Consider the following 15,353-nt stretch of genomic DNA (forward strand, 5'->3'; position numbering starts at 1 on the left):
AGCTAGGCACACAGTTAACCCTTTGGCCGCACCTGATGTTTAACCCCTTCCCAGCCAGTGTCAATAGTACAGTGACAGTGCATATTTTTAGCATTGATCATTTTATTAGTGTCACTGGTTCCCATCAAAGTGTCAGTGTCCAATTGTCCTCCGCAATATCGCAGTCCCACTATAAGTCGCTGATCTGCACCATTACTAGTAAGAAAAAAAAAATATCCCGTAGTTTTGTAGATGCTATCACTTTTGCGCAAATCAATCAATTTTTACCAAAAATATGTAGCAGAATACATATTGACCATTTATGAAGAAATTTAAATTTGTTTTACATTTATTTTTATTGGATAGGTTTCATAGCAAAAAGTAAAAAAAAAAAGTTTAAATTTTTTTGTTTATAGCGCAAAAAATAAAAATGCAGAGGTGATCAAATATCACCAAAAGAAAGCTCTATTTGGGGGGGCAGAATTTTTTTTTTTTTTGGGTACAGTGTTGCACGACCGTGCAATTGTCTGTTAAAGTAACACAGTGCTGGGGCCTCAAAAATGGCCCGGGGGGGGGTTTGGTGCTGGGGGCTCGGGGGGTTGGTCAGCCTCCGTAACTAAAAGGGAGACTTGGGAGGAATTGGAGCAAGTTTGACCTATTGACTCTCTACAAGAAAAGTAGAGATTTGATTGTATAACATCTGTTGCTTTTATCTGGATCTACTGAGCACTTTCTGTGGAATAATCAGTGGCGAACTACCAGAGTCGCAGCAGTCGCATGCGACTGGGCCCTGTCGTTCCCCCACTGTGGAGGGGGGGGGCAAAAGCCTGGTCTGCGGATCCACAGCGGGGTTACTGGCTGCAGTTGTAAGGGGAGAGTGCCTGTTACATTCTCACATACACTGCCCAGAAAGAGCCAGCACTGACAGCCCGCTCGGCCCCCCTCTCCTCGCACGGACAGGAGAGAGAGCGCTAGATCCACTCCTCCTCCCGCCCCGGTCCTCGTGGGTGTGCCCGCAGCCCCACCCACGCTCGGATTGAAGTGTGGATGGGGAAGCTGGGGACAGCATGGAGAATGGATATGCAGACTGCATGAGAGCCTCCTTCCTTCTTGGAGTAAGTGAGCTTACATCCATTCATTGACCCCCTCCCTTATCTCTCCTGCCTCAGAATTAGTACAATAATGTAAGGGGACCTCAGATTTAAGGGGTGTTCCGTAGACGCTGATGTAAAGGGGGCTTTGGTGAGCAGAGATCCCCTTACATCAGAGTTCCACTTTACACCAGAGTCCACAGCATTCCCCCTTACTTCAGAGCACCCCCTTAAATCAGAGTTCCCCTTTACGTTAGAGTCCACAGAGCTCCCCCTTACAGTGAAATTCTGTGGACTCTGATGGAAGGGGGGGGCTCTGCCGACTGTGATGGAAGGGGGGGGCTCTGCCGACTGTGATGGAAGGGGGGGGGGCTCTGCCGACTGTGATGAAGGGGGGGGGGGCTCTGCCGACTGTGATGGAAGGGGGGGGGGGCTCTGCCGACTGTGATGGAAGGGGGGGGCTCTGCCGACTGTGATGGAAGGGGGGGGCTCTGCCGACTGTGATGGAAGGGGGGGGCTCTGCCGACTGTGATGGAAGGGGGGGGCTCTGCCGACTGTGATGGAAGGGGGGGGCTCTGCCGACTGTGATGGAAGGGGGGGGCTCTGCCGACTGTGATGGAAGGGGGGGGCTCTGCCGACTGTGATGGAAGGGGGGGGGCTCTGCCGACTGTGATGGAAGGGGGGGGGCTCTGCCGACTGTGATGGAAGGGGGGGGGCTCTGCCGACTGTGATGGAAGGGGGGGGGCTCTGCCGACTGTGATGGAAGGGGGGGGGCTCTGCCGACTGTGATGGAAGGGGGGGGCTCTGCCGACTGTGATGGAAGGGGGGGGCTCTGCCGACTGTGATGGAAGGGGGGGGCTCTGCCGACTGTGATGGAAGGGGGGGGCTCTGCCGACTGTGATGGAAGGGGGGGGCTCTGCCGACTGTGATGGAAGGGGGGGGCTCTGCCGACTGTGATGGAAGGGGGGGGCTCTGCCGACTGTGATGGAAGGGGGGGGCTCTGCCGACTGTGATGGAAAGGGGGGCTCTGCCGAGTTTGTCAATAACATGTGGAAACCTGGCAATACCATTTGCACACCTTTTTTGTGTAAAATTGGATTTGTGCAGGTCAAGTCTATGTTAATATATCAAGTGTATGTATAGGTTATTTCATTTTGTCCATCGCTTATTAAAATTCGTCATTAAGTTAAAGGTTATGTAGTTGTTTATGCTGTGTTAGCAATATATTTTTTGATTCATGCTTCAGACTGTCTGCATAGTGTCCCTGTGGCACAAATGGGCAATTACCAAGAATACTTGAAGCTAATGCCTTCCCCTCTCCGAGAAATTGATCCAGACCAGCCCAAGAGACTGCACACCTTTGGAAATCCATTTAAGCAAGATAAGAAGGTATGACTATGCAATAACAAAATAATGAGTTGGTGCACAAGGGTTAGAAAGGTACACTCTACTCTGCTGTAATTCAGTATTAGAAATATTCCTTCTCCTGCTGCAGCTTAGAGATCGTTCTAACAGCAATCAGTGTCCACCAGTGCGGTCTCATCAATGACCACCCATGCAGCTCGTCAGTGACCACCAGTGCAGCATGGGGGTCATTATCAGAAATTACCAGATTACACAGCGGGGATCTTTGGCTGTGACAGGTATTGTATGTGAAATACCGATCACTGTAATGTCCCGCCTCCCGCCAGCATTGGAACAGCGCACTGTCAATCACAATGCCGGCGGGACATTACAGTGATCGGTATTTCACATACAATACCTGTCACAGCCAGATATTCCTGCTATGTCATCCGGTGATTTCTGATAACGATCAGGCTCTGCACGGAGGTGGTGGCTGGGGGGGCTTTGACTGGCAGGGAGCAGAGGAGGAGGACACCTCCTCCATTGGGCGGCACAGTACGGGGGATGTGAGACCCCCTCCTCCCACTACAGTAAAATGGAACTCCCTGCTCGCTTTCAGAGAACTACAAGGGCGAGTGTCAGACCGCTGACTGAGGATACAGTAGAAATAGCAACCAGCGGTCTTACAAACAGGAAATCAGCAGGCAATAACAGTTTTTATGTGCTGCAGTATACAGTATATATGGAGATAAATCAGCCTAACGTCCTATCCATTACAAGTGCTGCATACAAGACTGCGAGTTGCATTTACTAAAGGCAAATACTGTGTGCAAATGTGGTAAAGCAAAAAAAATTCATTTTCTTTTTTTTTCTCCTTGCACCTGACTTGGGTATTCTTTACAGAGTGCAGCTTAACACATTTACTAACCACTGGGGAAAATGAGTGCAACTGCACTTGCAAAAGTGTACAGTCTATTTGCCTTTATTAAATTCACCCCTGTATGTATGCTGAATGCAGGTATAGGGTTCACAAAAAAGATGTGGGCATCCTGTTATGTCCGCAGGCATGAAGCAAAATTTGTACATAGAGTTCTATCTTGCCATTCCACTCCAGTGGCAGCATGTGCAAATATAAGCACTATGGGCTTCCACACATCCAGATGTGCTTGGTGGTGTAAAGTATAGCGGCTGAAATCAGGCTTGGCCAGTCAAAAGTTCTGTGCAAATCCACAAATGCTATGGTGGATGGAGGAAGGCCCAGCTTCACAAATGACTGAACGCATTTCACTGTACATTCCTCAGAGGTATATAGAACATGTTTACTTGTCCTATATTGACCCACACAAGCTTGATTGGTTTTACAGCAGTTGGTTCTATTATTAACGTCTATTTTTTCTACTCTAGGGTATGATGATTGATGAAGCTGATGAGTTTGTTGCTGGACCTCAAAATAAAGTTAAACGGCCTGGGGATGCCAACACTCCGGCCTCTTTAAAGAGAAGAAGAAGCATGTCTCCACTTCTCCTAAGAAGACCTCAGACCCCCCCTATTATAACCAATCATGTAGGAGGGAAGGGGCCTCCTACAGCACCAGGTAGCCAAACTCCACACAACCTAATTAAGCCTATTCCTATACACAAAGGTAAGCCTCCATTATTTTCTGTGGTTTTTATTATCTTTCTGCATAGGTTTTTCATGATTATGGAGCAATTTAGCATTATTCAAACTTAGGAAAGGGTGAAGGTTTGTAAAGTCCACCTCCACTCAAAGTTGATATTTTAGTTTTGAGTAGTTATTGGAAATGTAAATCCAATATGGCTCAGCTCTTTAGGATGGATTAGTGATTTGTATCTCTTGACAGTTTTCTCCTTAACATATTAATTTCACAATAACACAAGTTCTTAAATTATTTTTTAATCTTGCACATGGCGTTTTAACTGCTTAAGCCCTTACCTCATTCATTTTTGTGTTGTGTTTTTTTTTTTTTTTTTGGTTATATAGGGAAGTGTTTTTTTATCACCTCAGACTGCATCCTGAAACTAGCGCTATTTTATCGAGCAAAAAGCTTTTTGTGAATTACCTTCTACAGTCAAAATATCTTGCATATATATATCGAAGTATCATTCATGTTGTTAAATTCAGCAGATCAGCTTGCAGTAATCTGTCACTAAAATAAAAGATTAAATATCGAAAAAAGCATAGTAATGAAAAGTCATAATTTCCTGGGACTCGAATAAGAAATCTTATCCCTTTCTTACTCCCAGCTGCAGCATGAATTTGTTTTCCACATGAGTATCAGTGTTTAGGTGATACGTAAAAGCAAGGTACAGCTTTGTTGTAAAGTCCTAGGGCCAGAAAGCATGTCAGTCTAAATATGCGCCTCCCACTTAATTTCTTTTGACTTCTTGATTTTGCGTTTGATACATAAAAACGTTGGAAGCTGGCTTCTCCTACTCCAGATCCATATGATTTTTTCTTAAGTTAGAGCTTCACAGATTTAAAAAGTTATTTAACCGCTTGCCGACTGCCTAACTGGGAAAATAAGTTTGTTAACCCCCCCCCTTCGCTGCTTCCCAGTGGTTCCTGGGCTTACGTTACCGATCGCTGAGCCTCGGAACCATCCAGCGCCGGTGGCTTGCCAAAAAGATAAGCAAAGGCAATATGGCCGCCGCTCATCTCTATGTCCTTGGAGGCAGGGGAGGGATTTGGGGTCTTTCAGACCCCAGCTCTCTCCATGAAGAGGACCAGTCATGCTGTATTATAATAAGGGATGTTCACATTCTTTGCAATGGCAATAAAAGTGATAAACAATGTTTTAAATGGTCAGTGGAAAAAATGTAATAGAAACTTTAAGCGCCCCGCATGCTCGCTGGCAGTAATGAATGCATACATGGGTCATACCCACATATGTAAACTGCGTTCGCACCACACATGTAAGGTATCACCACAAATGTCTAAGCAAGAGCAATAATTCTAATACTAGACCTTCTCTATAACTCTGGTAACCTGTAGAAATTTTTAAAGCAACATCTATGGAGATTTTTAAGTACCAGACTTTTGGCGCCATTTTACGAGCGTGTTAAAGCATGACACGTGTTGGGTATCTTTACTCGGCATAACATCATCTGTACAAAAACATTGGGGTATATATTATGGTTTTTTTTTTTGTTTTTTTTTTGTTTTTTTTTTTTTTAATTCATTAACCGCTTCAATACAGGGCATTTTCAGCCCCTTCCTGCCCAGACTAATTTTTAGTTTTCAGCTCTGTCGCAATTTGAATGACAATTGTACGGTCATGCAACACTGTACCCAAATTAAATTTTATGTTTTTTTCCCCACAAATAGAGCTTTCTTTTGGTGGTATTTGATCACCTCTGCGGTTTTTATTTTTTGTCGCTATAAACAAAAGAAGAGCGACAATTTTGAAAAAAACACAATATTTTTTACTTTTTGCTATAACAAATATCCCATTTAAAAAAAAAAAAAAAAAAAAAAAAAATTTCCTCAGTTTAGGCCAATATGTATTCTACATATTTTTGTTAAAAAAAAACACAATAAGCCTATATTGATTGGTTTGCGCAAAAGTTATAGCGTCTACAAAATACAGGATAGATTTATGGCAAATATGTATATATATATATATATATATATATATATATATATATATATATATATATATATATATATATATATATATATATATATATATATATATATATATATACATATCGGACACGTTTGACACATTTTTGGGACAATTCATATTTATACAGCGATCAGTGCTATAAAAATGCACTGATTACTGTGTAAATGTGACTGGCAGGAAAGAGGTTAACACTAGGGGGTGATCGAGAGGTTAATTATGTTTCCTAGGGAGTGATTCTAACTGTAGGGGGGCGGGGACTCACAAGGGGTGGAAACCGATTGGTGTTCCTCTGTACTAGCAACACACCATTGGTCTCCTCTCACCTGACAGGACGTGGATCTGTGGGTTTACACCGCCAATGACCGCATGACCTAAAAAATTCCAACAACTGCCATTTTATTCTCTAGGGCAGTGATTCTCAACCTGGGGATCGAATGACATTTGCCAGGGGTCACTGAATCCTGGGCTGTTCCTGAAGCCCGCAACGCGCTCCCAGCCTGTTCCTGGAGCCTGCGGCCGCCCACTCAGCCTCTTCGCAGCTGCCTATTCAGTTCACGGTATTGCCGGGGGGCAGAGACTAGAGGTCAGCTGACTGGTGAGGAATGTGAAGTGGGAGGGGCTGCAGGAGACCCTATCTCCTGATTTCGTCATAGGTGTCACTGCTGCGAGATACCATAGAGAATGCATGGAAGGGAGAGGAAAAGGGGCTGAAGAACAAAGAAAAAGGGAGAGAACGAATAAGAGAAAGAACAAGAAAGACGGCTAGAGAGAGGGATGGGGAAAAAAAATAAAAACTAGGATAGAGAGAGATAAAAGGGAAAGAAAGGAGAATAAAGAGTGGTACATCCTAAAATGTACCATAAGGTGTTTTAATACTGTACGAGTGGAAGGGACTCGGGGAGCACAAAATATCCGTGGGTTAGGGGCGCAAATTACTTGTCTTGCCTTGGGTGCTGACAACCCATGCTACGAAAATAATTTTACTGTTAGGGGCCCCCACAACTTGGGAGATTTTATCCAGGGGTCACGGCACTAGAAAGGTTGAGAACCACTGCTCTAGGGTCTCTGCTAATAAATATATATATATATATATATATATATAAATGTTTGGGGTTCTAAGTAATTTTCTAGCAAAAGATTTTTACTTGTGAACCACAAATGTCAGAAAAAGGCCTGGTCCTTAACCACTTGCCGCCCGCCATATAGCAAAATGACAGCGGCAAAGTGGTGTGATCAGGATATTAATGCCGCTGCGATCGTTGTTGCGGCGTGTCAGTCTGACACACCGCAACTCCGATCTAGGTAAAGAGTCTGACGGAGACTCTTTACCACGTGATCAGCCGTGTCCAATCACGGCTGATCGCGATGTAAATAGAAAGAGCCGGTGATCGGCTTTTCCTCACTCGCGTCTGACAAACGCGAGTAGAGGAGAGCCGATCGGCTGCTCTCCTGACGGGGGGGGGGGGGGGGTCTGTGCTGATTGTTTATCAGCACAGCCCCCCCTCGGATCCCACCCAAGACCACCGGGGAAGCCGTCCATGACTACCAGAATGGCCATCCACACTGGACCACCAGGTATGCCCCCTAGACCCCCAGGGAAATGCCAATCTGTGCCCAGGCAGCTGACAATCTGTGCCCACTTCAATGCCTGCCAGTGCCACCAGGGATGCCTATCAGTGCCCAGCAGTGCCACCCATGAGTGTCCATCAGTGCTGCCTATCAATGCCCATCAGTGCTGCATATCAGTGCCGCTTACCAGTGCCCATCTTCAGTGCCCGCTCATTGGTGCCACCTCATAGGTGCTGCCTTATCAGTGCCCATCAGTGAAAGCGAAAACTTACTTATTTACAACATTTTTTAACAGAAACAAAAGCAAAACTTTTATTTTTTTCAACATTTTCGGTCTTTTTTTATTTGTTTAGCAAAAAATGAAAACCGCAGAGGTGATCAAATACCACCAAAAGAAAGCTCTATTTGTGGGAACAAAATGATAAAAATTTAGTTTGGGTACAGTGATGGATGACCGCGCAATTGTCATTCAAACTGCGACAGCGCTGAAAGCTGAAAATTGGTCTGGGCAGGAAGGTGTATAAGTGCCCTGTATTGAAGTGGTTAAATAGTTAAAATAACTCTTTGGTATGTGTTATTATGCCGTCCTAAATAATTACTGATTAGTCTAACTTATAAAAAGGTTAATATTTACCCCGTTCTGTACCTTTACATATATTGTCTGAGCCTAACCCTTCAGCTTAAAAGCCAAGGGTCATCTGAAATCATAGAGTTGTTGTCAACTGCTTTACCTTGCTGTCCCTCTGAGTGTGCATAACACATGTAGACAACATGCATTCAGACTTTGAGAAACTCTTAAGAGGCTGAATTCACACAGCTTTATCACAAGAATAAGTATCTTTACTTTTACCCACATTTTCAAATGTTTTTGATCTTTGATTCTTTGAGCTGAAAATAAGTATAACCTTTTTGGAAAAAAAATTATCTTTATACTGGTGAGTTAATTCTGTGACCTATAGCCCATATGCAAAATTTTAGGCTTGGACAAAGTTGATAAGGATGTAAACATAACATTAATATTAATCAGTGGTTTATGTGAACTCAGACAAGTATATTTAAACACTTATTTAAGTGTTATTTTTCATTGCAGGTTTACATCCAATTGTTGTAATAGTTGTAGTGGGGCAACATAGAGCATAAATTATGCCAGTAGTGCCCTAACATTTCATCATTAATCCTTCAGAATAAAATAACATGTTTTATGTTTAAATAGTATTGGTAGCTATGGGAAAATAAACGGTCCTATATTTAACAATGGGCAATATTACATGATGTTTAAAGATCTTTCATTTTACATCAAGCCTGTGGTATGTTTCACTCAAAGCCTTCTGTTTTCAAAACTTTGTGTTTTCTAGATGCCAATAATACAGTAACTTCAGAAAGTAATGAAGAGAGGACCGGCAATGGTCAGGTGATAGAAAAACAAATAGATAGACTGTCTCCACTTATTGCCCCAGCTGCTCTAGGTGATGATGATTTGAACAACTTTGATTCTGTTACTGATGAACTAAATTGCTTGGACGAGGATAATTTCGACCACAAGCCTGTTAATAACGCGCTTATAAAGGCACCCCTGGATGACTACACACCTCTAGAGGATTCTCCAGTGACTGGGGAATGCATTTCTGCAATAATTGTGCCAAATTCCCTGAAGGAAGCGCAAAGTATAATGAACGGGTCAAATGCAGATATTAAGATCAGAGTTATGAAAGAAGTTCGGAAGCCGGGAAGAAGTAAGTCAAAAATTATGTTCTGATCTTATCAGTGTTTGTGTATAGTTTTGCAGTTTTGATTATGTACATGAGGGCAGCCATTATTCGTGAAATATGTATGCAGACTCTGCTTCCTACTTAGTAGTGCTGCAAAGTAACTGTGCTTACTACTACTCCACTTTTAGTGCAAGTCCACCAAACTGGTCTGTGTGTCTGAAAACAATGCACTGTTAATGTGGCTGAGATTTTTTTTATCTTTGCCGTAAGACAGGCCACAGATTATGCACATTTTTTTTTCCCCCTCCACAACGAGTGAAAGGAAAGAAAATTGGTTGAGTTTCTCATCAATACAGTCAGTGTTGGAGGAATCCCTCCAGCAGTGCTATTGTGTTTTTGTCGGCAGGAGCCCTCCTTGCTTGTATAATACAATGATTAGTGGTGTTGGCTATAGCCAGCAGCACTAACCACTTGGGAAAAACCTGACAGGCTGGTTGTACACAAGTCAATCAATAGATCGACATGTGTACAACCAGGGTGCCCCATACTTGGATGGAAATTTGTCTGGTCTCTGCTGAACTGGGAAAATTTTGATCCATGTATGGCCGGCTTAAGAAGTCATAACAGACCAGCAGTTTTGTAGTAGAGATTAAGCACTTTTACTAACGACTAACAATGATTTGTAGCTAGCAATTTAATAGTTGGAGTTCTAGTGAGCAATTTAATAGTTGGAGTTCTGGTGATCTGTTGCTGCTAAAGTTTAAACTGTTTGACTTTATCAGGTTGGTGTGCTCTGAAATAGTGATTGGTGTCTAGGCCATAGAAGTAAAAGCAGAATGATTTCTGTAGGCAAGCTGGTCGCTGACATGATGTAAGGCTACTCTAAATCAACCACTGAGAGACAGAAAATAACTAGTTTCCATAGTGGAAAATCACTTTAATAACATTTTTTTTTTTGTTGCAAATAAATCGCACATCTGACATGGCCCTTAGCCATGGAACATGATCTACAGATAACCACTAGAGTAAGAGTTTACATATTGGTATATGTAATTCTGGATGTTAAAAGGCATTGTTGTAAAATAGCACATTTGTTTTGATAGGGATGCCAATGTACCGCAGTAGACCTTTTTAATTGCAGTTTTCTCAAAACAGCACACCGCAGTGTTCTTATAGTTCTTATCTGTGCATTGTGGTGTGCTGAATCGCATATGCATCAAGGTGTGCTGGTTATACAGGCCAGGAAGGGAGACATACATTCTGCTGTACATGCGATCTAAGCCCCATGTTTGTGAGTGCAATCCTCTATTGCAGGGATATGCAATTACGGACCTCCAGCTGTTGCAGAACTACAAGTCCCATGAGGCATAGCAAGATTCTGACAGCCACAAGCATGAAACCCAGAGGCATAGGCATGATGGGACTTTTAGTTTTGCAACAGCTGGAGGTCCGCTAATTGCATATCCCTGCTCTATTGTTTGATTTTGCATTTGTATCATTAAAATGGAATTTTACTAGGGCAGCTGTGCGCTCTCTTTTCATTGTATATTTCAGATCACGTTGTGCTGGCAAGGTGCTTTGGGTGGTATTCATAATTCATGTCACCACAACACACTGGAGTTCACTTTATGCAATACTGTGCAGCGCCGTGGTAGTTCATTGATGCTTCCTGTCAGTGTATCTGCTTGCCAGTATGGGATGTATGGGCACACAGATACAATGACTGACAGATCTGCAGGAGACCCGCATGGCACCAGCGGTCTGCTTTACAGCCTAAAAAGAAATAATAAATGCACATTTTTTTACCTGCAAAAAATGTGACATTTATCAATCTTATTGACCAGCAAGGCAGTGCTAAACAGGAGTAGTAAGACAGATTATTCCATAGATTTGTTACAAAGTTACAGCTTGAATGATAAATTCCTGTTTTGGCTGCTGTAAAGTCTCACTGTGACCAAATGAAACCTGACCCTGACGACTTAATTGTGCATTTAGAATGAAAATCTGTCTCATCTTCAGTAATCTGTTGCAGACTTTGCTAACCTGTCACAGTTGGCTTTCCAGGAATTCAGACACACAGATTGCAAATACCGTAAAGATGTCACAGAGACTTCAAGTCAGCCTGATTAGCATCCTATTGTGACTGATGTATTACAGGGTTATAGCTTGGATCATAAATCCCTCCTTCATCTGCTTCACAGTGGCACTGTGATGGAATGAAACCTGGCTCTGACTATCACAGCCACATGGTGGCTGCAAATCACTACCCTTAGTTGCATACAACTGTGTCAATAATTTGCTTGATAAATGTTTCCCAGGAATTTTAGTTTAGAAGCCAGAATTGTATACAGCCCTGTGCACAGCACTCCCTTGATTCTTTTCACCACCCTTTTTACATATCACTTATGCACATACAGGGCCTTAAAGTATTCACACCCCTTGAAATTTTCCAAATTTTGCCACGTTACAGCCAAAAAGTAAATGTATTTTATTGGGATTTTATGTGATAGACCATGTGAAGTGGAAGGAAAATGATAAACGGTTTTCAACATTTTTCACAAATATCTGAAACGCGTGGCATGCATTTGTAATCAGCCCCCTTTACTCTGATACCCCTAACTAAATTCTAGTGGAACCAATTGCCTTCAGAAGTCACCTAATTAGGAAATAGAGTTTACCTGTGTGTAATTTTATCTCTGTATAAATACAGCTGTTCTGTGAAGCTCTCAGAGGTTGTTAGAGAACCTTAGCGAACAAACCGCATCATGAAGGCCAAGGAACACACCAGACAGGTTAGGGATAAAGTTGTGGAGAAGTTTAAAGCAGGGTTAGGTTGTGAAAAAAATATCTCAAGCTTAGAACATCCCAAGGAGCACTGTTCCATCCATCATCCAAAAATGAAAAGAGTATGGCACAACTGTAAACCTACCAAGACCTAGCCGTCCACCTAAACTGACAGGCCGAGCAAGGAGAGCATCTTTTGGAGAAGCAGCCAAGGTAGCTCTGGAGGAGATGCAGACCTCCACAGCTCAGGTGGGAGAATCTATTTGTCGTGCATTCCACAAATCTGGCCTTTATGAAAGAGTGGCAAGAAGAAAGCCATTGTTAAAAGAAAGCCATAAGAAATCCTGTTTGCAGTTTGCGAGGAGCCATGTGGAGGACACGGCAAACATGTATAAGGTGCTCTGGTCAGATGAGACCAAAACTGAACTTTTTGGCTTAAAAGCAAAACGCTATGTGTAGCGGAAAACTAACACTGCTCATCACCCTGTACACACCATCCCACCGTGAAACATCGTTTAGACATCATGTTGTGGGATGCTTTTCTTTAGCAGGGACAGGGAAAGCTGGTCAGAACTGATGGTAAGACGGATGGAGCCAAATACCGGGCAATCTTATGCCGCGTACAGTCAGTGGGATTTTCCGGCGGGAAAAGCCAGACGGAATCTTTTCATCAGACATTCCAATCGTGTGTGGGCTTCATCTGACTTTTTTTTTTTTTTTCGAAAATTCTGACGGACCTAGAAATAGAACATGTTTTAAATCTTTCAGACGGAATCAGTTCCTATCGGGAAAAACGCTTGTCTGTATGCTGTTCCGATGGACCAAAAACGACTCATGCTCTGAAGCAAGTATGAGACGGCAGCTATTGGCTACTCGCTATTGAACTTCCTTTTTTTAGTCCCGTCATACGTGTTGTACGTCACCGCGTTCTAGATGGTCGGACTTTGGTGTCATCATGTGTAGGCAAGACCGTTTCAGTGGAACTCCGGTCGTGTGTATGCGGCATTAGCAGAAAACCTGTTAGAGTCTGCAAAAGACTGGGGCGGAGGTTCACCTAGCAGGACAACGACCCTAAACGTACAGCCAGAGCTACAGTAGAATGGTTTAGATCAAAGCATATTCATGTGTTAGAATGGCCCAGTCAAAGTCCAGACCTAAATCCAATTGAGAATCTTGACTTTAAAAATGGCTGTTCACAGGTGCTCTCACAGGTCTCCTTGAGCTTATGGGGATGTTATACGGCTGTGAGCTGTCTGAGTGAGGAACTTCTCCTGGCATCCCATTACAGCGCTGTACTCTGGTGAATAGGTGAATTTGGTCCAACAGGAACATATACTGTGGAAGCACTTTTCCCTGCCATTCGCTAATGCCACAATTTCCTCCATCTATTTTGTTTAATCTTGGCACCTACTTTACTTTTAATACTACAATACATATTGATTTTTAGTTTTTGCCTACTTTAAAGTAAAATTTAAGGCAAAACCATTTTTTTCTCAAGTTTTACATTAAGTAGAGATTAATAAGAACACCAGTCAGGTTTTTATTGCTGCCTGTGCCCTTGTTTAGGAGGTTCACCTTGTCTTTTTGCCATTATAAAAAAATCACAAAAAAATCACAGAACAGCAATAGAGGGTAAATCTTCCAATGGGGACTAGTTCTGGTGACTACCATGAATTCCCTCACTTCCTGTTGTGGCTATGGGACCAGAAGTAAAGTAAAATCTCCCCAGACACCGATGACAAAAGAAAAAAAAAATCTAACCTTAACAGGGGTTATTATTGTCCCTTACTCTATCCAAAATGGCATAAAAAAGGTTTACCTCTAGTCCTACTTTAACAATGAATGGCAACACACATATGCAGCGCATCGTGGTTTTCCTTCCTTTTTTTTTTTTTGTGTACATTATTTATGGAAAAAGGGTTCATACATTAGAGCAGCCTTTTTTAACTAGGGTGCCTTCTGGGTTCTTCAAGGGTGCCTTGGTGTAATGCTCACAAATTGCCCCGAATTGCTCAAAAATGGTGTACAAGCCAGTGGGTGGATCAAGACTGCAGGCTTCCATTATTCATTACAACCTTGGGCACTGTGAATGCCAGCCGTTGGCCTCCTAACAACCGCTGACGTCACTGGTTGATCAGGAGGACATTGGGCGCCTACACGGCATCCTTGTTTGCTCCACCCCTACTGCTCTCCATCAGCGGTTGTTAGGAGTCATAGCTGAGTTAGGGAGAGAAACTGAGGTAGAAGAGAAACACTGGATTACTAGTAAGTACCAGTGTGCAAAGATGTATTTGCTTTGGAAGAATAAATCATCTGTAATGTTGGGTGCCCTATGTGTGTAGATGTTGCTTTGATATGTAAAACGTTTAGTTTTTTTACATTTTACAATTTTGCCTTGACGGGAAAAAACATGGAAGAACACTGGATTAGAGAGTACACAACCTTATGATTAGGGTGGTTTCTTATTACAAAAGACACAATGCACAAATAACAATGTAGAGTACAAAACAACTAAGAAAAAAAAACATTTTAAGCCTATGGTTCCTGTGGGGACTTTGTGAGAGGTTTCTGACAGTCAAGAAATCTTGTAGACCATTAGCATGGACAACCAATGTGAGTACCAAAATATTTTCCAGTGCAAGCCTTTTATATAAGACCAAGAGGTAGGGAAAGGGAACAATTTGTGGAAAATGGTGGTTAAGTACTACAGATATGGGAGGGCAATGAGAGGAGTAGGGGTAAGGGCGCGGTGTAGCAGAGAGGTCTTCCATTAGTCCGATGTTATTGATTCTGCTTATCCACAATGGAGGGGTGAGTGGTTTGGTTTCCAGTGCTCCACTATGCAACATCTGGCTGTATTAATGTAGCAGAAAAAAGACTGGGTCATTAGACAATGATATGTCTCTAAACTTTATGGCTATTCTCTGAACCTCCAAAAAAGCGTCTGAGTGCTGGGCAGGACCAAACAAAGTAAATGTTGTTCCCCGGGGTGTATTGTTGTGGTACACATTGTTTAAACCTGTTGATGTGGTGCAAGCCCAATGCTTTCTGACTACATGTTAGGACAAAGTGGCTCTGAATTTTATAACAATTTTTTACTTTTGTATTGGGTTATTTGAAAAAACTTTGTGTATAGTGTATGTATGAATTATTGAATTGTGTGTTGTCAGAAGTTGGACCAATTCTGTAAGATACAGAAATCCTTTTTTTATTTTGTCTCCAAATGGAAGT

General features: G+C 42.6%; 1 protein-coding gene across 3 annotated transcripts in view; it reads left to right on the forward strand.

Annotated features, from left to right (window-relative positions):
• LOC141108025 (integrator complex subunit 6-like) overlaps window positions 1-15,353 on the forward strand; it is a 182,606-nt gene that overhangs the window by 148,796 nt on the left and 18,457 nt on the right. For all 3 annotated transcript variants that reach the window (XR_012235996.1, XM_073599200.1, XM_073599199.1), the window contains exons 14-16: window positions 2,317-2,459; window positions 3,819-4,056; window positions 8,985-9,362. Coding sequence is in view for 2 of the 3 variants with exons in the window: in XM_073599200.1 (XP_073455301.1) it covers window positions 2,317-2,459; window positions 3,819-4,056; window positions 8,985-9,362 (759 nt within the window). In the remaining variant the exon portion in view is untranslated. The remainder of the gene's footprint in view (window positions 1-2,316; window positions 2,460-3,818; window positions 4,057-8,984; window positions 9,363-15,353) is intronic.

Source organism: Aquarana catesbeiana, linkage group LG09 (genome assembly GCF_042186555.1).
Source record: "Aquarana catesbeiana isolate 2022-GZ linkage group LG09, ASM4218655v1, whole genome shotgun sequence".
NCBI lineage: Eukaryota > Metazoa > Chordata > Amphibia > Anura > Ranidae > Aquarana > Aquarana catesbeiana.